Source organism: Fonsecaea erecta (genome assembly GCF_001651985.1).
Source record: "Fonsecaea erecta strain CBS 125763 chromosome Unknown Scaff2, whole genome shotgun sequence".
Lineage (NCBI taxonomy): Eukaryota > Fungi > Ascomycota > Eurotiomycetes > Chaetothyriales > Herpotrichiellaceae > Fonsecaea > Fonsecaea erecta.
Window position 1 is genome coordinate 4,045,018 of NW_017387245.1, and position 23,172 is coordinate 4,068,189.

Sequence of the window (23,172 nt, forward strand, 5' to 3'; positions counted from 1 at the left end):
CCGCCAATATAGCGACCAAAGGAACTGGTACTGTGCATTTCGGAGCAGTGTCGATATTCTATAGTGTCAAGAATTGGACGGACGGAGATATCATATGGCATTCCGAGGAACTTGAACTCGATTGGCTTCCGTCATGGAGACTAGTGGTGGGTTCCGACTTCTTGGATCGTTATTGGGCGGAATAATAGTTGACACGAAGCATTCAAATAGGGTTACTTCGATTGGAGGATGCCCCTGCTACACGGCGCTTGTCCCAGACACTTGCACCATAATACGATGATGCTCGTCGATACCGCCGTCTAGTAGCAAGCTGCCAGTGACTCCACAGTTCTTTGTAAGATCAAGCCTTCTAGCAGTCTCGTATTGTCTGGTGCAGGTATCCATACTCTAGATGTCATTCCTCCATGACACGAGTTCGTTTCGGGCTGCGAGGATGTTGTGGATCTCTCCTTCGTGCCGTGACAGCTCTGGTTCAGCAACGAAATTTCGTCGCCCTGCTCCCGAAGTATTCTGGATGTGTGTTCAGTCCTTGATTGGGACTTCTCAAGACCAGGTACTGTGGCGAAATGCATTTTGAGGGATGGTTGGTCATGGCTGTGAGCTGCCAGCCTTGCACCATTCACCGGTTTGCCCAAACGGGAAATTTAGGCGAATTGATAATCTGCGCCGAAACTTTTTGACGCAGCGAGGAAATCCGGCCGACGGCGCAGTCCAGGACGAACAACTCTTTCATGGTCTTGAGCTCTGCTTGTCTAGCTTCGGACGACACTGGGAGAGAGTCCAATATGTGTCATGGCTCTCTCGGACACGCGCAACTATGTCCTTGCCGTCGAAAATAACAAGCAGGAAGCGGCGGAAATCGCAAAGTCGGCGGCGCAGAGTAAGTCTGCATATGCCTCTGATCGCAGTGGTTTGTGGACTGACAGCTCAGAACTCGAGAGTCGCCAGACCACCTTGATTGAGGTCGTCCAGTCGCTGGGCGAGTACATAAATGACGATGACGAGAAGATCCGTGCCAGAGCCGTTTCCTACCTGGTTGCAGTCATATCAGCCCTCCCTCCGAAATACTTGTCGAGGCAACAAATCCAAGTGCTTTGCCAGTTCTTCTGTGATCGCATCGAAGATGGAGGAGCGATCGAAGGTCTGTCCAAGTTGCAGGGCCTCGAAAGATTTACAAATGAGATGGCTCAAACGGTCGTGAGAGCGTGAGTGCGGACCACTGCGCTCCAGCTATCTTGGGACTTGCTTCGAAAGTGCTCCGAGGTAGTCTGGTGGCGAGACTGTGCGCTTGGGCTTGACTGACAAGCACCTTAGGATATTTGAGCACTTTACAGACCTGCAAACACGTAACCAGGCCGGCAGATACCGGATCCTCCAGCTCCTGAATGAACTCCTGGACCACCATCGCAAAGGTAGGATTGAGTGCGTTCTTTGCGCCGGACTTCCTGCTGACCTATTGCAGCCGTCAGGGACATGAAGGATGAGTCCCTTCTAGGTATCACAGATCTGGTGGCGGGCGAAAAAGACCCTAGAAATCTGATGTTAATCTTCTCGATGCTGAGAGTTCTCATGGTTGAATGGGACATCAGGGACCATGTACAAACCATGTTCGACTCTGTATATGCCTATTTCCCCATCACATTCCGTCCTCCTCCCAATGATCCTTACGGCATCACAGCCCAGGATCTGAAAGACAGACTACGTGAATGTCTAGCTTCTACTGGAGTGCTGGCACCATACACTTTCCCCAACATGCTGGATCGTCTCGATTCCACCTCCACCACCGTCAAGAAAGACTGCCTGCAGACGCTGACCGCCTGCGCCGCCAACTATGACCCTGAGACGCTCAGCCAATTTTCAATACCCCTCTGGGATGCTGTCAAGTTTGAGGTACTTCAAGCCCAGGAACCAGAACTCGCCGAAGAAGCACTGCAAGTCCTTAAAGGCATTGCTACCTGCTTATCTACCACTGTTAACAACTCTCAAAGCACGACAACGTCGCCGCTCCACCAATACTTGGCGCCTGTCACCAAAGAATGCCTGGAACATCTGCAGGAGCCGGCGACACGGCAGGCAAAGGCATCCGGGGACATCCTCAAAGCAGTGTCATCAGCCTCGGTCCAAGCCTTTGAAAATGTGGTCCAGACCGTTGGACCGGCACTGTTAGGTATCTATCAGTCTTCCGCGGGCTTGGTGCAACAGCGAGCGGTCTTAGAGATTGCCAACCAGTTGTTCGAAGCCTCCATTGAAGTCTATGGGTCTTGGACAGCTCCAAGCCCTAAAAATCCTCAAGGCCGACAGAATCTTGTCGGAGAATTCAAGGACAATTTTGTGACCTTATATAGTCAAGCCCTGATGGGGACGGTCAAGGAAGAGGTTTCATTCCGGTTGACGGCTGCAAATGGGCTGCTGTTGGTCTCGAAAATGAACTCGGTGCTTGCGGATGACGAGATCGGTCTTTTCGTTCAATACTTCGATGACATTGTCCTCAAAGAAGAGTCCTACGGTCGAGACGAACTGAAAAGGAAAGCCATGACGGCATTGGCCGAAATATCTCAATTCAAGCCTAATTTGATCTCCAACATCACATTCCCAGCTTTCATGGCACGCTTACCTGACTCGGAAGAAGGGGCACGCGCAAGTGACGCCAGCGCTGTGCTCGAAGGGCTAGCGGAGATCAGTCTCGAGAAGGAATTGCTAGGGACGCTGATGAGACGTCTCCTGAATAAACTGGACGTTCTTTTCAGTTCCAGTCCAGACCCACCGTTTTCCTACACTTGCCAAGTCTTGGGAACAATTCTCTACGTTCTGAATCGCAGCGTTACAGAACAGCATGCCACATTGGATGCTTACTTCGAAAGGGTGGTCGTGACACTGTCCCGAAGAATATCAGATGTTACGCATGGTCCGTTGGCGAACGAACACGTCCTGTATCTGCTTGGTCGGATCATGAACCTGATCGTCCGACACTCTGCGGAACCGGCAATTCAGCAGACCGCAGAAAGCTTTTATTCTTTTTTCGCTCAATCATCGACCGGTGAAGGGTCGCACAGCCTCGTCAACTTGGTCAATCAGCCAACACGAACAATCCTATCGACCTGGCTTTTAGCAGCCATCCCCAGAGGCACGAACTCCTCACTGCTTACCAGGGACCAACTTACCCAGAGTATCCAAGAGTTGGTGTCATTTGCTTCACGTACTCGAATTCCGGCAGTTACCCAAAGTTGTCTTTCACAAGTTGCTCTTTATGTCAACAAGCATGTTGCGACTGCTGATCTTGGGTTCGTCGACCACCTAGTCTCAGAGAAACTGTCAGCGCTCAAGGATGAACCTATGGACGAGACTACAACGCCCGACTTCGACATTCGTCTTCTCTTTGCCCTCTTCAAAGCTCTAATACTTCGACTTGCTCCGAGGACGAATGAATATCTTGCCAACCTTGTCGAACTCCTTGACTCGAGGCAGTATCCGCATCGAGTTTCTCAGCAGGCAGCCCGGGGGTTTATTACCATTCTGGCGGCTGACGACATTTTGTCCAAGCACAATGGAGCGCAAATTAGGTTGCTTGCGCCTCAGCGTGTCTTCCAGACGCTCACGCCAATGATTTCCGACAAATTCAAAACCTCACAGTCAACACTTGAAAAAGAGAATTTTCTCGTGGCGATGAGTGGTATAATAGCGTCCGTCCCTTCGGAGATCGTGATGCCGGAGCTTCCCACGCTGTTGCCCCTTCTCCTGCAGTCTTTGGACATTGCGGACCAAACTGTCAAAATTGCTACCTTGGAAACGTGTGCAGTTGTCCTATCGAACAACCCCTCTGTGCTCGAGGAAAGTGGACACATACCAGCACTAGTGAAGCGACTTATCGCCGTAGCGACGGTAACGAAATCCAAGACATCTAGTCTTATGAAACCAATCTCGCCAGACAAGGGGCATGCAACCTTGCCGCCAACGAATCTTCCAAAAACTCGTCGTCTGGCAACACGTTGTCTGGCCCTAATGCCAAAATATATCTCAGCAAGTGCATCACGACCCAATCCTCTGATCCCACTCAAACGCGAAGTCCTGCATGGGCTAACGAACATTCTGGATGACCCCAAGCGTGATGTTAGAAAAGAAGCCGTTGATGCCAGAGCCGCGTGGTTAAGAGACGTTGACGATATCAACGATGATGATATGTAGACATGAATCTGTGGCGCAGCAGGTACAGAAAGGGCTCTATAGAACCAGCTCCAGATCAGAAATAGAGAAACATGGGAATGATCGTTCAAACCATAAAGAGAGCGATTACAACACAAGGATAAATAAGTGTGTGTGTTCGTATGGGGCTGCAGTTATTCCGTGATGGTTCTCCTCAAGAGTTTGCATTTGACTTTGACACCGAACTCCCTTGCCATGTCGATCCCTTCGCCAGACGTAGCGAAAGATATACGACACACAACCCCCGCCTGTTGCTGGAGAGTATTCATCACGCTCAGGGTTCGAAGCCTTGCGCGGTAGCCTTGCAACGTTGATTACATAAGTGGATTTGCGGAGAAACTTTTTTGCTCTTCAAGGGCGCAGGCAAAAGCCTCTTTGCCAGGTTCAATGTTCCACGCGATGCCCTGATGACTATGATCTGATAGCAGTGCCAGGCTGTCATTCAAGAAGTGTCTCATCCTCAAAAGACCGTGGAACTGTTAGTCGATGAAGGGCCTTACTCAATCGCGGTGCTCATTACCAGGTGAATTCCGTTCCCTTTAGAATTCCTACCACCTTCTCCAACATGTCTGAACAGCGGTCCAGCGAACCTCGCATCAGGCCTCACAAGAGAAATACCGCGCACCGCAGACGTCGCGACGATGACGACTTCGACGAGCGATGGGGCGATGAGGAAATTGGGGAAGACGAACAACAAGCTGCGGACGGCGATTTCGTGGAATCCTCTTCCAAACGGGTGAAACTTTCTGACGGCTCAGCATCGCACCGATCCAGGGATCATACACCTCCTCTAGAAACAGACGAAGAGAGAGCGCAGAGGGAGAGGGAAAGAGATGCGAAGGAACGGGACGAGTTCGCGAAGCGGTTGGCGAAACGGGACGAAGAGCGGGCAAAGAAAATTGTCGAGGACCGGTCCGCCGCCAAAGACAGTGCGACCGCTCAGAGACGGGCGCTGGCCGAGGATGCGGCGGCAAGAGAGGCGGCGATGCCAGATCTCAGACTACGCTCCAGACAGGACTATCTCAAGAAGAGAGAGGCGGAAAGGTTGGCTCTCCTTCGCAAGCAAGTCGCTGAGGAGCAAGCGGAACTCAGGGACAACCCAGACTTGTCTCGGCGAGAAAAGGAGGAGTTTGCGCGCAACAAGGAAATTCTGCGCCTCGCGGAAGAGAGGCTGGCGATCGATGATCACCTCGATGGCTATGCTCTTCCCGAGGACTACATCACAGAAAAGGGCAAGATTGACAGGCGGAAAAAGGAGCAGGCTTTGTACCAGCGGTATGTCGATCGTGATGAGGCCGGGAGAGAACGATATGTGACCGAGCACGAGGAGTGGGAGAAAGAGCAGACCAAGAGGGCCGAAGCCCAGATTAAAAAGGCCGAATTTGTCGACGAGGGCGAGTACACTTATGTATTCGATGAAAGCCAACAGATGAAGTTCATTCTGTCCGACACCATGGAAGGAGACAAAGGCATGAGCAGGGAGCAGAGGGAGATGCAGCAGAGGCTCAACGCGGCTGAAGCGAAGGCCAAGAGCATCGAAGAAACGAGAAAGAGTCTGCCCATCTATCAATTCCGGGATCAAATCATCGAGGCGGTCAAAGAACATCAGGTTCTGATCATTGTGGGAGAAACAGGCAGCGGGAAGACAACACAGCTTCCACAGTACCTCCACGAGGCCGGCTTCACCAAAGGCGGCATGAAGATCGGGTGCACACAACCCCGGAGAGTGGCTGCTATGTCCGTTGCGGCAAGAGTAGCGGAGGAAATGGGCAAGCGACTGGGAAACGAAGTCGGCTACGCTATCCGATTCGAGGACAACACCAGCGAGAAAACCGTGCTGAAGTACATGACGGACGGTATGTTGCTGAGAGAACTTCTGACGGACCCTGAACTGTCTCAGTATTCGGCACTTATGATCGACGAGGCGCACGAACGGACCGTGAGTACCGATATTGCATGTGGGCTGTTGAAAGACATTGCACGAGCGAGACCCGATCTAAAACTCCTGATATCGTCTGCGACAATGGACGCGAGGAAGTTTCAGAAATACTTCGACGACGCCCCAATCTTTAATATTCCCGGGCGGAGATATGCAGTTGATATCCATTACACAGCCCAACCAGAAGCCAACTATCTCGCTGCGGCCATCACCACGGTCTTTCAAATTCACATCACACAGGGAGCCGGAGACATTCTTGTTTTCCTAACCGGGCAGGAGGAGATCGAAGCCATGGAGGCCAGTCTACAAGAGACAGCTCGGAAGCTTGGGAGCAAAATCAAGGAGATGATCATCTGCCCCATTTATGCCAACTTGCCAACGGACTTACAAGCCAAGATTTTCGAGCCCACACCTGCAGGGGCAAGGAAAGTGGTGCTAGCCACCAACATCGCGGAAACTTCATTGACCATCGATGGCATCGTCTATGTGATCGATCCAGGCTTCGTCAAAGAGAACCAGTACAATCCAAGGACGGGCATGGAATCCTTGGTGGTTGTCCCCTGCAGTCGGGCCTCCGCTGGCCAACGCGCCGGTCGTGCTGGTCGAGTTGGCCCGGGCAAATGCTTTCGACTTTACACCGCTCAAGCGTACAAAAATGAACTCGAAGAGAACACAACTCCGGAGATCCAGAGAACAAACCTTTCTGGCGTCATTCTCCTGTTAAAAAGTCTTGGAATCAACGACCTTCTCGATTTCGACTTTATGGATCCTCCTTCCACTGACACCATCGTCCGCGCCGTCGAGCAGTTGTATGCGCTGGGCGCCCTGAACAATGCTGGGGAGCTGACCAAGATCGGTCGCCAAATGGCGGAGTTTCCTACGGACCCTATGCTGGCGCGAGCAATCCTTGCAGCAGACAAATACGGATGCGTTGAGGAGGTCTTGTCGATCATCGCCATGCTTGGAGAAGCATCAGCACTCTTCTTTCGACCCAAAGACAAGAAGATCCACGCCGACAGTGCCCGGGCCAGATTCACCAACAAGGACGGTGGCGATCACCTTTCACTGCTGAACATCTTCAATGAATGGGTTGATTCCGACTACAGTTATGTCTGGGCCAAGGAAAACTTTCTACAGCAACGAAGCTTGACTCGAGCCCGTGACGTTCGAGACCAGCTGGCGAGACTGTGCGACCGGGTCGAGGTGGACGCCAGCAAGACTTGTGGCGGCGCTTCCAACATTGAACCGATCCAGAAAGCTATCACTGCAGGCTTCTTTCCTCATTCTGCTCGACTTCAGCGCGACGGCCAGAGTTATCGCACGGTCAAGAACGGTCAAGTCGTGTACATCCACCCCTCAGGCGTCCTCATCGAGAGTCGGCCCAAGTGGCTCATCTACCACGAACTGGTGCTGACGAGTAAGGAGTACATGCGCAGTTGCATGCCGCTGAAGCCAGAGTGGCTGATTGAAGTGGCGCCGCATTATTACAAGAAGCAGGATCTAGAGAGCCTGGGCGTGGAGCGGAAAGTGCCCCGGGGAGAGGGGAAGGCTCAAAGCAAGATATGAATGGTGGAGCGGGAGATCATGTAGATGAGACACGATATGGGTATATGCACCTGTCAATAGATGAAGAGCTATTTCTTCTTCTCAAAGACCGGCTGTTGAACGAAGTTGATATTCTGCTTGTCGTCTCCAGCCTCGTCCCCTGCCAAGCCACACACGTGCCGTTCCGCCAAATATTTATTCCCGATTCTATCAGAACAAATTTTTTATTTTGTCCGAATTGATTTTTATTTGGTTCTTGCTCCCGCCTTGGGCCGAGAATAATGGACCATGTAAGTAAGTAAATCTCACTTGGATCTCGAACGACAGCCCACACATACATCTTTTTGCCCAAAACAAACCAAAATGTCGCAAGGCTCGGGATCCGCGCCGCATCCGAGCTGCAAAGTCATCCTCGCCGGCACCATCGCGAAGGGACTCCTGGCCGAAGTCCAAGCCGGTCTGAAGGAACTCGATCGTAAGCCGCACCTGTTGGGCATACTGGCGAACAATGATCCCGCTGCGAGAGTCTATGCAGACTGGACAGAGAAGACGTGCCGTGAGAAGTAAGTTTCTCCTTTTCTCTCTTTTTCGTTGTCTACAGTGGAGCGCCCCAGGCCTATGCAGCATTGGGGAAGGATACCTGCGAAGAAAGAGTGAAAGGGAACCGTAGAGCGGAACTGGAAGCGTCTCTTCTTCTTGTTCTCGGAATTCGTCCTGACGTGAACTCCCATGGTCAAAGTGGCTTCGCGTACACCCTCCAACAAGCCGCCAAGGACTCGGTCGAGGAGGTGCTGCTGGCGGCCAACGCCAACCCGACCTACGACGGCATCATCATCTACTACCCGATCTTCAACAACCGGGGCCAGGACCAGTACATTCAGAACATCGTGTCCCTGTCTAAGGACGTCGAGGGGCTCAGCCACCAGTACATCTTCAACATGTACCAGAACATCCGGTTCCTGGACGAGGCGCAGATGATGAAGAGCATCCTGCCGTGCACGCCGCTGGCGGTCATTAAAATCCTCGAGTTTCTGCACATCTACAACACCATCCTGCCCTACGGCAACCGACTGTTCGGCCGCACCATCTGCGTGGTGAACCGCAGCGAGGTCGTCGGCCGCCCGCTCGCCGCGCTGCTCGCCAACGACGGCGCGTGTGTCTACTCGGTCGACGTCACGGGCGTGCAGCAGTTCACCCGTGGAGAGGGCATCCGCAAGCGGAAACACGAAGTGGTGGAGAAGGACGGGTGGACGATCGAGGACTGCGCTCCGCTGTGCGACGTCGTCATTACGGGTGTGCCTGGCGAGACTTACAAATTCCCGTGCCACTTGCTGAAGGAGGGAGCCGTGTGTATCAATTTCTCCAGTGAAAAGGTAAGCCCTTTCTTTTTTGTCCCTCCTCCTCCTCCTCCTCCTCCCACCCAATCCCCATTCTGTGATCTGGCTCGCAACATAATCCTCACTGATTTTGTGCGTGTGTCTGTGTGTGGCTGACCTTGTAGAACTTCCCGCCCGAGGTCAAGGAAAAGGCGTCCATCTACGTCCCCGCCATCGGCAAGGTCACCATCGTCGTGCTCCTGCGCAACTTGCTGCGCATTGTACAGAACCGACAGGCCCAACAATCCCAGCTCCGGGCTTCTTCCTCTTCCGCTGCCGCCGCCGCCGCCGTTGCTCACGGAAGTGCTACGCAGGCAGAGGCCACCAACAACACTGCCGGAGGAGACGGCACAAAATCAGACGCGACACTAAACGGTGCTGCGACGTAGCCTTGCATACTGGCTAGCCAGTTAGCTATCTAGCTAGCTCATGCTCGACCCGTTCGCGGTGTGCTTGGGGCAGACCCACAGTCTGTCATTTCCCGATGCGCAAAACGACACGCAGCTGGATGATAGAACTGCTTTACTACATCTTCAGAGATCGGGGTCTGGGGTTCGCGGAAGCGCACGCACGCACCTAATACATATGGGTCAACTTTGTCTCCCCCCGCTTCTTCCTCCTCGGAGACAAGCAAGCAAGCGCCAACAACATCAATCAATCACTCAATCAATATTATTCCCACTCTATCCTCTTCCGCTTTCGCGACACACAAAAAAGGACGACGATAAAATCCGGGGCGGGTGTTCTAGATTTCTTGCAGCGGCAAGAAAAAAACAGGAAAGAAGGAATGGTATGAGTGAGTGAATGAGTGGAGTGGTTGAATACTACATGAATTTGGGAAGTATAGAGGAGCCTCCCTCCCTCTCTCTCTCTATGCTTAAAAGGTGGGATGTGATTGCCTGGTATGTTGTGCCCGCTCAGGACAAAACTATCGAGTCAACGGTGCTTCAAAAACAAGATGCTGCTTGCCCACTCAGTGTACTACCCGTCGACTACCAGCAGTGGGTCTGTGGCGTGGATGCGACTGGCAAGGTACTCCTGGGGGTGAGAATGTGGGCCAACAACGCTTCCCTGTCGTCAATAGAACAATCGGCACGATAAACAATCAATAGAATCACCTTCCAAAAACTATCGCAAAGACACGTTTCCCGCTTACTTGGTTCCTTGCTTTCTTCCAGAGAACTCCCAATTTTGCTTCCACTGCATCCCAACATCAGTCATTAGCATCATCTGCTCGTCATTCGTTATACAAACGCCGTGGGCGTCATCAGCACACATGCACGCTCACGCTTTCGTCTCGTGCCAGAGAAACATAATTTTCGAATGATCATGGCTCTTCTCCCGCCTGCGAGAAACAGCTTGCAGTCCATCCACCACCCGGGCTCATTATTCGCATCCCATGCACCTGAAGTATCCGGTCCAGGATGACTTGGCACTGCGACATGGACTCAATCCCCGCATTTCTCGCCAGTTGGGAAAATCGCTGTGTAAACCAGGTCTCGCTCGTGGTGGCTGTCGAAAAATTCAGAGTCGAGATTGAGTGTTCGACCGTGGCCGCCGTCCAAAGAATCCAGAGCAGGAGTGGGAGTCGTCCTCGTTCTCGTCCGAGGTTATCTTCTTGTGGTCCGGTAGTGTCCATTTCCGCCGCTTCATAAACCGTCAGTATGTGGCGAAGCTTGCTCAGCATGGAAGGGTTCCACGTGAACAGCCTTATGTGTTCTGTCATCCGGATGTTCTCAATGCCACTCATCTCACGTAGCCAGTATATCGCACAAAGGGCGGCAGAAGCGACTTCGAGTTTCGGCAACACGCGGGAAGATATTGCCATGGTGTTCTCGTGGCAAAGTATGGTATCGACGTCGAGATGTGCATAAAGGTTCATCAGTCTCCCAACTGTCAGCATGGTTTTTGAGACGGCATAAACCGGTATCTGCGAAGAATTCGGAGACGGAGATGGAGGTGCCTGTCTGCCAATATTCGCCACGACGTCGAGAGCTTCTTGAGCATCTAGGAACAGAGTTCGGATGTCGCCTTGCAAATAAGGATCTAGGTTCTGACCTGTCTCTGGCCTCGATGTCAAGAAGCACGCGGAGACTTCCTCCCACAACGGTAAGAACTGTTTCTCGGCCCACCCATTCGGTCTGAGGTCGACAGACGGCGCTGAGAAGTTCATGACCGCAAATTGAACTTCGAGGCATATGACACTGATGCAGTGCTGGATGTTGAAAGATGGATCTGTAAGGACTTCGTCCTGGTGGGACGCGAAGATGTCCTGCAAGACTGTGACATGTTGATAGAAGGCTTGTCTATCTCCCAACCAGCTATCGGCGAAGAGGAGGAGCAGGAGGGCGCGATAGAGGCGGGGGATGTTGATGCGAGGAGTGGTGGTCATGTATTCTCTGATGGAGGCTACCCCCTTATGCCGGAACTTGTGCGCTGCGTCCAGGTGCTCTGGGTTGGCCGTCACCATGTACCTGGTGGCGGCGATGCGAGACAAATAGCTGTTGTTCGCAATGCTGTCGTACAGTGAGGCTTTACTGTCAGCAATCCATGTCTGGGTGAAGGGTGTCCGGCTGGGGACATTCTCTTTCGCGGTCAGGCGCAGCTCGAGTTCTTTGACAGCGGGAACGACGCAATCCCTCTCGAAGTCGAGCAGTGAGTTGGTCGTGACTGCGAGCTGCTCGGGGAGGACGCTGGAAGGATCTGCATGGCTGTTAAGCAGGACGATATCGAGCAAAGGTGGCAGATTGCGAATGGATCTCGACGAGGGAGGTGCTGGGGCCGGTTCGCAAGGTCTCTCCTCGCGGGTGGCGCGGCTGGAAACCGGTGTGAGAGATTTGGATTGAGAATCAAAGACCTCATGGAACCTGGACGATTCCAGAAGCCGGCGGGCGTCTTGTCCCTTCTTCCAGCGACGGTAGCCGTGGACATGGCGCGTCACTCTTTGGCGGTGTGGGAGGGTGCTCAGGCTCGACGCATCGACATTGACAAAGGAAAAATTCCCTTGGAACATGGCAACATATGCCAATATGGCCACGACGTGAATGAAGTAAGACGGGCCCAAAACGCTCGCTCTGGAATGGCAAAATAAGTGGAAAGAAGGCAGGGAGACTGATCGGCGCCAGGATGCTACTGTTGATCCCCGGGGCGATTGACCGGGAACCACGGGCGCCGTGGCCAGTTCACTGAAGCGGCGACAGCTTCACCGAGCCTTCTGTTCCAGGGAAATAGACTTAGGGCGACTGGCACCTCCTTGGGGTCTTAGGTAGGGTTGTGGCCATTCCCTTCTGGCAGCACTCTTCCTGGCACGCTCCAAATTGGGCACTGCAGTTGCCATGGCTGGCTAATGCCATGGCTGTTTGCCACTCTTGAATTCTCTCATGACATGAAGGATTGGATAGAGGAGGGCGTGGAGTTGGCCCAATCGCGCAAATCCTGTCGAACGAGAAGCTACCAAGCTGATATGCATATTTTGTGGAGACCACATCGGTGCCCCCAGGGCGAGAGCTTAGTCACTTGTCGCCTAGTCGTATTTATATTTCAGGGGCTGGCCTGCCGGGGGATCTGGTGTTCGCGAGTTTCTCAGATCGGTTCCTTTCTCGAAGCGTAGGGACACACCTCCATCTCTTTTCCTGGTGGGCATAGGGCTCCTGAAGTAAGTGGTTACGACACGAAGAGAAGAACGTCGACCGTGGTCTTGATACTTCAATTGGAATGAATTTTGACGCACCAGAAAGGGCGTTAGAATATGGTACCTGGACGTTCAATCACTACAGATGTGAAGTTCCGGCAAAGACCAAATACCGACCTCAAATACTGTCGCCCCGACTGTCACCATGAGACCAAGGACCAAATTTCGAAGAAGTCCATGCTAAATCCTGGACACCCAATGCCTAAAGTATGGAGACAGAGTGGAAAGAACTACACCTAGTTTCAAAGCTCAAGGCATGTTCAGCAGGTCATCAAACCCTAGGAGGTCATTCGCCTCCAGGGTGGACAATCTGTCAAGTTCAGCACTATCCAAGACCTGGCTCTGGCGAAAGGTGCTGTGCCGGCCCGCTGGGGCAGAGAGTGGTGGAAAGGAAAAGGCGTCAAACTGCTGGAACTCGGTGGTCAAAGGCCTTGGGATTCGGAAAATCGCTGTGTCTGTGTCTTGTTCCGAGTATGTCGACAAGGCTGCGAGCTGTGTGTACAGGTCTGCAACGCGCCCTTTCAACTTTGCCACTATTTCAGATTGCTGTGAGTATGAGTCGAGGAGCTTCTGATGCTTTTCGGCGAGATTCTCTAAGGTCGACTTCAGACTCCTGAGGTGCTTCTCTTTGCGTTCGCGAAATGCTCGCTGAGAAGCGCGGTTTTGCGCTCGGCGTCGCTGCCAGCCATATTCTGTCAGACTTGTGCTCGCAGTGGTGAAAATGCCGTAAAATGTTCTCTCAGGCCCCCTTTGACAATACCATGCCTGATCTGCTTGAACAGCAATGCCAACTGACTTACCATCTTCGACCTAGACTCTGCAGGTAGCTCCGAATCCGTGGATGGGGACATTGTCGATTGCTCTGTGGCAGAGACCTCGACGTCACCAACCAAATTCAACCCGTTCATGCCGATGGAGTCGCCGGCATCGTCGCCACTGAACGCTTCTGGGGAGTCCACGTTCGTGAACCGGCGGAACTCGTCCTGTAGCTGATTCCGACCGTCAACACTGGGTCTCCCGCCCAGCACGTGCGAAGAAGCTGTGTGGACTTACCTCGAGATCGCCATATCTCCCCGGGTCTACGAGAAACAGATCCACGGGGGTCAATGTCGAAGCATTCGAAAGGTTCTCGATGTGTGAGGCGTTCATGATGGCCATGTCCCCGGTTGTGGAGAGATCGATGGCGGGCCTGGGTCCGAGTGCCGGGCCTGAGAAGATGTTTACGAAGATCGGAATTGAGCGACGATCGAGACACAAGCTCAATCAGGTCCGTGGCCGAGTATATGTCCTTTACATAAGTTACAGATGCGGATCTGGAGAGCGTCTCTCTCGTGGTTGATATGCGCATACTTTGGCACGATGCCGTTGACCAGGACTGCCTGGTGAACCTTGTCAGGCTCCCGTTTTGGGACGGCGCTAGCCCAGGCTTGGCTGCACTAGCTTGGTCGACTGGCCAATGGAAAAAGGGCTTTGGTCTACCCGATCAGGAATAGCGGCATGACATTGCAACCCACACTGCATGCCCGGACTGAATGTCCTGCAGGGCACTGCGCGAGAGACCACTATGGCTTGCTGAGAGCATTTTCAGTGGCTTGGAGCGATACGAGTGCTTCCGGAGTACGCAGTAACTGAGGGTACCAAGAGCTAAAGGCGCCCCATTTACTCAAAGGAGTAGTAGTTGGCTTCCAGAGAACTTCCAGCACTGGCAAGTGCCGCCCAATAAAACGTCCCGTCGTTCTGACTATTTCACGAAGGCCAGAGAGAATGATATCCAGGTCGCTCCCAGAAAGCGCTCCGCTGCGTGTCTGTATACGTTTTGAGCACGAGCACTTCCAGTGACTGGCGAGTGCAGCCCAATGAGAACCCTACTCTCTGATCCAGCAAATGCGCCACGGACGTATGAATATACGCAATGGGCACTAGCTGCAGTCTCGTCTCGTTGCAAATAGATTTCAGAGAAACTTGACCTCGAGAGGAAGTCATAACGTCATGTTCTATTTGTATACTCTTGAAAATGTCTCTGTCACGACACTCATATTCCAGTTCCAATTTCCAGTACGACTGGCCCTCGTTTATCCTCAATCACTAATGTGGCCGAACTGCATTCTGCGTGCGTAACTGTGGACTGCATTGAGCAAGTATCATCGAGTCACAAATCACGCCCGACTTTGGTTGGGGGCAGGGGAGTAAAGCGGCAGAAGCTCGGTTACTTCTTGACCAAGCCATCAATCAACATTTAGGTGACTCGGTAAACTAATTTCAAGAACCAAAGAGAACAACCGGTTTAGCCCTGTTCCAATGAGGTCGGATTCAGTCTAGACGAGGATGCATGGCCTATTAGATGTATGTACATGTTTTCCGAGGGTTTCTACAACGTCTTCTAGAAACAGGGTCAGCCGCATTCTGTGTAGCTTTGCCCTACGGAGGAAGTAAGAGCGACTTTATTGCTCCGTCACGGCATGCGAGCACGGCACCATGAACCATGGGCCATTGGAACCACACACATTCCAAATTCCAAGACTTAGTAATCTCCTCGTAGAGCGCATATTGGGTGCATATGTACAGGGTCGGTCCAGGGCAGATATCCAGTTCAGCCTTACAGGCTTCCCGTTCTCAGCAAGTGGCACCAGTCCTCTCTCCTTGCAAAGCATAGCTGTAACCCTTCTCCCGTCAGCAGACCCTTTCACTTGCATATCTGCACGTCTTCCAGAACGTCGCACGGACCATCACATGCACCCCCGTGACTCTGAGCAAAGCATCATGAACAGTGAGTAAGGTGGGGTCTTCCAAGGGTCCTGATGAAGCTCGGCTGCAAATGCTGGCAGCATTAGCCGACCGGCAAAAGATGGACGGATATGCTTCAACACACCAAGAACACAGCCACCACCACCCCTTCAGATCGCAAAAAGGGGGAGCCACGATTTGCCGCATTGGGCAAATGGGGCATTCGCCGGGCTGGCAGTGGGTTGGCAGCGACACGAACCTTCTGTACTTTTGTCGCTGAGGAATTCGAGCGCGAAGAGCTATGCTCCAGAGCGTCCGCCATCACAAACACTCGATTGGATGCTTGGCGGAAGCAAGGGCAAAATGAGCAGGTTCGTCGACCAGACCGACTCAGGATCTTGCCGTGGGCGATGTGGCATTGGACCCTTGATCGAGCTGTGGCCGCAGCGAATGCAGTGCGAGATAGTGGGCCATGACAAGCCGTTGAGGGGGAAATCATCGAGTACAATCCGACGGGAAACAAAGTGGCAAGCAAAGAAGTGAAAACACTGGACCAATAGACGTTTTGGCTATACGATGGCACGTTGCGATGGGACCATATTCCCTTCTGGGCAACTTTGTGCTGACTTCGCGCTTCCTCTGCGACAGGCCGTGATTGGATAGCCTCGTCCCCCGGTACGTCGGTAACCAGCGCGTTGGTAAGTGGTGGTGCTGGTGGTGGCAACGATCCATTTCCATTTGCCTGTGTCCGAGGCCTCTCGAGTAATGATATAAGAGCAGGACAAGGACATTGATCCGTGAACAGGGCCTACCACAAAAGAAGTCGACGTTGTGCGACCAGATCAGGCTGTGACTGAAAATGAAGAAAGAGTCTGTGGTGGCTTTCCATGCGGTAATCACAGATCCCAGAACCCGGTTCAGATGCAGCACGATGTCTATGGGATTTTCTACCGAGATGCAAGATAAGCCATCTATAAGACGATGCCCACACCTCGAAATCCAAAAGTCTGTACACTCGCCACCCGAGCCTTGCTTGAGGACCACTCTGATCCTGGCTTTCTTCGATCCGCTGAAGTATTGGCTCTCGTCATCTTGTTCACTCCATTGTTGATCAAACATGCGAACCTCTAGATATGCAGATGATGGCCATTCGAGAAATTGCACCTCACATCAGCGGGAACGTTCTTCTCATCGGCACCGCTGTCTCCTGGTCTTCAATTCCATCTAAACCATGATCCCTCACAGCTTGGCCTTTTCGCCAATCGAGCCGATCTTCAATTTAGCGCCATATTTCTTGAGGACGTTTTCGTTGTGGTACTAGATGGGCGTCAACTTCGATTCCCGACCGATCGTATCTTGACACCCATTGGGCGGGTGGCTTTCGAGTCCAGCTCAGATCGTCTGTACGTGCGTGCACTCACCTTCCAGAACTGCTTTGAGGCATCTTTCCCACAGACTCGTTTCAGAATCTTTGCTCCGCCAGGGTGCTCATCCACAAAGTTGGTCACATCATAGACGGACCCGTCGATGATGATGTACATGCCATCACTGGCGGTGGCGGTGTGTTTAGCCACATCGGCAGTGGTGAATGTCTTGGACATCTTGAAAATAATATGGAAGAATTATTCCGGACGGAAGTCTCAATGGGGTTCTTTTGGAGGATGCCTGCGGCGGTGGTCGAGCACTTCGCTGACTTGGGAAGAGAGGAGGACCGTTCGCCGGGCTTATTTCCACCAATATTCCAAGAAGGAGCTTCTAATGGGTAGGATAAGGCCTGCTTATTCGATTGAGGCCAACTCTTTCCAAAAGCTTCTGTTCAAAAGGTATAGGTCGTGTGCCGAGCGCGTTCGCAATGCGGGAGGAGGGACAACGGTGGTACGGTCGGCTTACAGCCACGAGAGACGCAGGAAACAAATCGACGATATATACAATCGCGTACAAAGGTGATGAAAGTGTCGTAGACGTCTCTATAGCAGAGGATGAGGAAACAAACAGTGCGAGGATGATCACCGCGGGAATATTAATCGCATCTGAAGAGAAACAAGCGATGGGCAAAAAGGCGGGAAAGATGCCGAGGTTCAGTGACTGGCCGATTCCGACTGTCTCGGCCCGGTCAGCCAAGTTGTGAGCCGTACCATTGGCCGTTGCCACGAAACACCACACTTATCAGACAGGGATACACAAGTCTCGTCGACATCATGTTTGCTGACCCTTGTGGTACCTGGGAACATGTCGTCGTCGACATTACCCCGGCACCGACAGGGTATCTTCACAGTTCTTACCTTTGAGCTTCTCCCACACCGGACCTCTGTCTGATTACATGGTTGGTAGGGCTTCATATCACCACCGCTCAGAGTCGTCGTCGACGAGGAGTCACAGCGGAACGTATCAAATGCCACAACCCTCTGTCCCTGTCGCCCACCTGTGAATCTGCCTTTCCATCCTCAGGCAGTTGCTTATCCCAAGACACCTCTCTTGGAACACCACTTTCAACTTTGCCGTTGACTTTTCTACTGACATAGCATGCAGTTGGTTGCGCAATAAGTCTAGGTTGGTCTGAACACCCTCTAGCATGCTCCTTGGGCCATCTCTCTCCAGCCGACGGGCGATACCGAGGAAGTCATAGAATCGACGGTGGTACTTCGTTTGCACGATTTGGTCAAGCGAATTGACCCTTCATCGTCAAGTACCGCTGAGAACACCCACATTCAGGAGCGTCGGAAGGAGAATTCATTCACGGCGACGCTTCCACTCCCGGCACCACGGCAGATTTACCGAGTGAAGACGGTGGATGAGGACCAATCTGATCAGAACGACACGCAGTCATCATCGCCACAATCTTGGCGCCAAACCATCAATCATCGATTATCTCAAGCTTAGGGCAATAGTCTCACAGGTCTGCTCACAGAGTGCACAGGAATGGCGAGTATTTGAGAAGAAACGGTGGCGGATGAGCAAATTGGGTATAGTACCACGCTATCAGCCTTGTGGAAAACACTTCATCTTTGTATGGTGGCATGATTGATTTTGATAAATCACAAGTATCCGCAGCGCGTGTATTTGCGACTGCCTTTGCATATGAGAAACTCGGGTGTCCAGCCGCACTAGTGATGGATGGATAAAGGCGGCACGCGGAAGAAACGAAGCAACAATGATATATGAGCAGAGATGGAGCGCTTTGTAAGACAGACATTTTTGTCGGAACCATTGCCATTCGTCCACCGACCTTCTCGCAACTATGGGGGCTAAATGAGCAGCGAGTGAGCAATGGACGATCCAAATCCCGAAACCCGTGGCGAGAGTCCTAAATTCGATGAAGACACGACAGCCTTGCTGAGTAAACGCCGACGACACCGCCATGGCCAATCACGGCGCCACTCCCGGAGCCTTGCAGAGCGTGGCTTCTTACTAGTCCCAGTTAGGCATTCGCACCATCTCGATTAGGAAAAGGCTGGGAAGTGTAGTGGAAGGTGGGTGCATCCTCGTTGGGTGAAAGCACACGAGTATAAACAGTGTGTGAAAGGGCAGACAGCTCGTTACTGCCGAAAAACCTCCCTTTCTCTTCTTTCCAAACAAAGAATCTCTTCCCATATCTAGGCGATTCGTTTCGCAAAAACCAACAACAGGCCCAGCAGATAAGGCGATGGCTTTTGATGGTGAATGGTTCGCAGAGACAGAAGTATGCTCCTCATTATTCGTATGTTTGGGCTACTTCGCCTCCGATGGCGACTGCAGCAATATTAGGCTGACGCGGCAACTTGCAGGCTCTAGGAGAGGAGGCGGCGGCATTCGACCCCGGGCATATGGATTTCCGCCTCTATGACTTTTCAACACCAATGTCTCTCCCATGTGTAACCGAAGCAGGCACTACAGCAATCTATGAGACAGGGAGTAGTGGTTCCTACGGCGGCAGCCCCACAGAGGCTGAGAATAAACTGTCGAAGCCACGGAGACGGAAAGCACGCATGAATGAGGTCGATGAAGAGACGCAATCGGTAAGCAAAAGCCCCCCACTCCAATCGTCCATGCTAGCGGTATGTCAAGAAAAGTAATGCTGATGAGGAACTCCAGCGTCGTCGAGCGCAGAATAGAGAGTCCCAGCAAGCGTACCGGCATCGCAAGGAGGACTATATCCACAAGCTCCAGAAGGAAATCGTAGACCTGCACCTGCGACACCGCGACCTGTGGCAGTCGTACTACTCGCAGGACCGGAGATTGAGCCTGCTCCGGGAAGTGGCTGCCGACCTTACCATGGAGGTTAACGTACTGCGAACACGACAGTCACAAAATCAGCCACCGGAGAAGCAACTAACACTAGATCCACCAGCCTATCTGGGTGATAAAGCCGACGGTCCTACTAGCACTACTACTATGTCCGATGACTCCATCTACCCAACGTGTGCCTCAACCTATCTCGAGAGCGATAGTGCCGCATTTCCATCTCTGGGCCAGGGTCTGCAAGACTGGCTCCCCGGATCAGCACCCCCGTAAGCGACCAACCACACGTCCGAGTACATAGATCTGCCGTAGGAGGTGCAGCTTCCAGGAGGGGGTTGGTGGGGTTTGGTAAGAGGGACCAGAGGAGGTGCACGACATGTACGTGGCGGTGGCGCTATGGGGTCTCTATGGGCTAGCTGCATCCTCCTGAACCAATAAGACATTGTCCGCAATACCTTCAAGGCCTGCGATCCGTATGCGTGACGGCGCAGGTCATGGCCTGAGGCGCATGAGTGCAATGGGTAGAGAAAGCAAGTCATTGGTGCTTTTGATCTGGGCGTTCAACATCCCAGTCGACCCCGAACCCATCCTGGTTATGACTGGACATCTGGTCCCCAAATCAGAGCCATCAGACCGTGTGGGTATGGGTGCTCGAGGCGGTGGGAAACGCCACATTTCCGACTCCATTTCGTTCATGAGAAAGAGACTCTGCCTTTTCGTTGCTTCAACTCGTAATCAATCTCATCGCCTCCGCGACGAACCCCCGGTGATTTTGCTCCGCGAGATAATGTCCCGGATTCCGGACCACGCCTACATTGACGTCTTCGTAGAACTCCCTCGTCATGGCATCCGCCTCTTCTCTGCTCAGGAAGCTCTTCTCACCGATCAACATCATGCTTCTGGTCCTGAGGTTCCCCATCTCCGCCCTCCACCGACGACTATGCTCGAGCCTGGTAAGTGGCACTCGCCCCAGGCCACGGTTGCGACCTGCGCGAGGAATTGGCAGACGTAGGGGTGCGCGACCATCACCCCGATGCCATGCCCTACGGCGTGGACCTTATCCTCGATACCGATATGGTTCGTTACGAGGCCGTGCAGATCTCGCGCGAGAGATTTTTTTGTGCAGGGCTCCTGCTGGTGGACGTTGCCGACGGGCTTGCTGGTGTAACCGTGGCCAGGCTTGTCCGGTGCGGTAACGCGGTGGTCCGGCTTCAGCGAACGGTTCCATCACATGTCTAAATCGGTAGGACGTCTCGGGGGAAGCCGTGGATGAGTAGAATGGCGCCTTTAGTAGTTTGGCCGAGCTAGTGTGGAACGGACTCGACGTAGTAGATTCGGATCTGTTGGCCCCCGGATTGCACTTGAGCGACATGGCCAGAGACTTTGATGGGATGGGTAGATGTGTTGGGTAAGTTCGACGTATTGAACAGACATGAAAAGTTTCAAGTATGCGAGACAGTTAATTAAGCCAGTAAACCCAGCCCAGTATATTGGTATATATATATATATAAAGGAAATGCTCCATAGCATGTTTACCTAGGCGTCCCACAAATCAGCCATTGCTTGCTAATCAAAAAGCCAGAAGTGTTCGAACCTCTAAGGAATTTTGGCTATTCCAGCGTCATATACAATGCCATAACACAAGAATCCAAAAAAAGAGTCGAGCTGTAAAGGTCTTGGAATCACATATCCGACCGACAGTCTGGTATGCGCGCTGGCCAATGAAGAAGCGATGAATGAGGCCCAAAGTGTGAAATCCACATTAAACTGGCGTATATTGCCATAAATCCCGCACTACCTCTTGAGAAGAGCAACAACCGGTAAGAAAAAGCGTCTTGAGATGGCCATCTGAAAACCCCCGGGCATAATGTCATGGTATTTGTGCAGTTGCCCCGTCACCATCGACAAATCCCTCCCCAATATAAATAGTAGAGCCTCCGCCGTACCATAGCGTGCCGTTGCGGAAGTCCAGACCCTTCTCCTCGCCGACCACCCATTCGCCTCCAGGCATGATCAGGTGTCCTTCCTGGGGCCAATACTCTGCTTCAAGCCACTTGTTGATTATTTCGAGCTCATTGACCCAGTGTCTTCGCATTTTGATGTCAAGGGTCACGGTCTCGTCCAGCGGATCTCCTCCAAACACATTTGGAGAGTTGAATCTGGCGATAGTAAGATGTGCCGAAGGCACAACATATCTGGAGCCAACCTGAATTCCTGACTCTGTGATGGTAGCATAAGTATCGCGCCGCAAATGATGATATGTGTAACGGTCATCATCAGCCGTCCGACCATTTGAGGGTGACTCTCCGGCAGCGGGCAAAAAGCTCAGAGCAAGAGCCGCCGAGTCGTAGCTCAAGAGAGGCTTGACAAGTCTGGCTCGGTGCGAGCACGTGTGATCAGCAATCGCTTTGAAGTGGTCCTTGAGCGTATTCATGAGGCCAGTGATCTCAGCTTCGGTTTTAGAGTGAGCGACTTCCATCACGGTCATATGTAGATTGTCCAGAGGCATAAGCCAGAGGTCTGTATAGTGAGCAGAGGGGAATTTCCCAGCAGTATGGAGCCATACCTGGAGCAGCATCTTTCAGCTTGGACTGTATGACGTCGACCAATGTCTTGACTCTCTGAGGCGGTCTCCCCCAGAAGACGAGACAGTGCCGAGGGTCTATGTACGATGTGTCCTTCCTGGGTCCATCAAGCTTGACCAGATGCTCGTCAAGGATCCAGCCTTTGAAGTCATCGCCAAGGATCTTCTCTCGCTGTTGTGCATTCCGTGTTGTCCGATGTACAGCGTATCGTTCCTGAATCTGCTTCTGTGGCCATGCATTAGGTACAATCAGAACACACAGGGGCGAGTGCGGCTGACAGGGTCACCATGACAAGCATTGATCAGGCCGTCGAAAGGGTTTGCAGTGACAGGAGTAGACGTTCCGGACAGATCTTCAAAGTCAACTTTAGCCATGGCTTCCTCCTGCCGCCCGTTCTATGGTCGGCCTGACCTAGATGGAGGGGTCGAAGACGAGGTTGAAGAGCACCTAGTTGTGACGTCTATGCAGTGGCATGTGTGTCTCGGAGAAACAAAAGTCCGCTCCCCCCCATTACTAAGCGATCGTACTTCGGGTCACCTGCCCCAAATCTCGGCGGTTCGCACATTTTCGCACTGTGCGTCTTGGCATCTGGCCGCGGTTTGCGCTCAATCCTCGAGGTGCCAGTCGACAAATTCAGTCAACAATAACCACCGAACCCTCGCTCAAATCTTTGCGGCCAGTCACTCAGTCAAGATGGTGAGTAGCTCTTCTGTCCTCAATATGTGATGTGCTATGTTACGATTGCCCCCCCGGACGACACACGGTGCCGGCAGTCGAACGATGAGACGCCCGAGGAAGCGATGGGTCACAATGCGAGAAGAGATGGAAAGCCAAGTCTGTTGCTCAGATTCGGGTCCAGGATATGAAGGACTCTACCATTCAGATCTCAGCGGG

General features: G+C 52.6%; 9 protein-coding genes across 9 annotated transcripts; 5 read left to right on the forward strand and 4 right to left on the reverse strand.

Annotated features, from left to right (window-relative positions):
• Positions 1-792: 792 nt before the first annotated feature.
• Positions 793-4,182, forward strand: AYL99_03205 (hypothetical protein; the record flags this gene model as incomplete). The annotated part of the gene is made up of 4 exons (XM_018834721.1): positions 793-880; positions 932-1,205; positions 1,315-1,412; positions 1,463-4,182. 4 exons carry the CDS (start codon positions 793-795, stop codon positions 4,180-4,182), a joined length of 3,180 nt encoding a protein of 1,059 aa, XP_018697345.1.
• Positions 4,183-4,765: 583 nt separating this feature from the next.
• On the forward strand, positions 4,766-7,705 carry AYL99_03206 (hypothetical protein; the record flags this gene model as incomplete). The annotated part of the gene is made up of 1 exon (XM_018834722.1): positions 4,766-7,705. One exon carries the CDS (start codon positions 4,766-4,768, stop codon positions 7,703-7,705), a length of 2,940 nt encoding a protein of 979 aa, XP_018697346.1.
• Positions 7,706-8,047: 342 nt separating this feature from the next.
• On the forward strand, positions 8,048-9,449 carry AYL99_03207 (hypothetical protein; the record flags this gene model as incomplete). Its single annotated transcript, XM_018834723.1, has 3 exons — positions 8,048-8,247; positions 8,424-9,057; positions 9,186-9,449. The coding sequence occupies 3 exons, from the start codon at positions 8,048-8,050 to the stop codon at positions 9,447-9,449; spliced, it is 1,098 nt and encodes a 365-aa protein (XP_018697347.1).
• A 938-nt stretch (positions 9,450-10,387) lies between these two features.
• On the reverse strand, positions 10,388-12,073 carry AYL99_03208 (hypothetical protein; the record flags this gene model as incomplete). The annotated part of the gene is made up of 1 exon (XM_018834724.1): positions 10,388-12,073. The coding sequence occupies one exon, from the start codon at positions 12,071-12,073 to the stop codon at positions 10,388-10,390; it is 1,686 nt and encodes a 561-aa protein (XP_018697348.1).
• Positions 12,074-13,000: 927 nt separating this feature from the next.
• AYL99_03209 (hypothetical protein) lies at positions 13,001-13,900 on the reverse strand (the record flags this gene model as incomplete). The annotated part of the gene is made up of 3 exons (XM_018834725.1): positions 13,001-13,429; positions 13,552-13,740; positions 13,805-13,900. The coding sequence occupies 3 exons, from the start codon at positions 13,898-13,900 to the stop codon at positions 13,001-13,003; spliced, it is 714 nt and encodes a 237-aa protein (XP_018697349.1).
• A 2,814-nt stretch (positions 13,901-16,714) lies between these two features.
• On the reverse strand, positions 16,715-17,076 carry AYL99_03210 (hypothetical protein; the record flags this gene model as incomplete). The annotated part of the gene is made up of 2 exons (XM_018834726.1): positions 16,715-16,792; positions 16,897-17,076. 2 exons carry the CDS (start codon positions 17,074-17,076, stop codon positions 16,715-16,717), a joined length of 258 nt encoding a protein of 85 aa, XP_018697350.1.
• A 2,042-nt stretch (positions 17,077-19,118) lies between these two features.
• AYL99_03211 (hypothetical protein) lies at positions 19,119-19,966 on the forward strand (the record flags this gene model as incomplete). The annotated part of the gene is made up of 3 exons (XM_018834727.1): positions 19,119-19,172; positions 19,240-19,470; positions 19,547-19,966. 3 exons carry the CDS (start codon positions 19,119-19,121, stop codon positions 19,964-19,966), a joined length of 705 nt encoding a protein of 234 aa, XP_018697351.1.
• Positions 19,967-20,210: 244 nt separating this feature from the next.
• Positions 20,211-20,932, forward strand: AYL99_03212 (hypothetical protein; the record flags this gene model as incomplete). Its single annotated transcript, XM_018834728.1, has 2 exons — positions 20,211-20,646; positions 20,706-20,932. The coding sequence occupies 2 exons, from the start codon at positions 20,211-20,213 to the stop codon at positions 20,930-20,932; spliced, it is 663 nt and encodes a 220-aa protein (XP_018697352.1).
• Positions 20,933-21,563: 631 nt separating this feature from the next.
• AYL99_03213 (hypothetical protein) lies at positions 21,564-22,652 on the reverse strand (the record flags this gene model as incomplete). Its single annotated transcript, XM_018834729.1, has 3 exons — positions 21,564-22,213; positions 22,260-22,503; positions 22,557-22,652. 3 exons carry the CDS (start codon positions 22,650-22,652, stop codon positions 21,564-21,566), a joined length of 990 nt encoding a protein of 329 aa, XP_018697353.1.
• Positions 22,653-23,172: the final 520 nt, after the last annotated feature.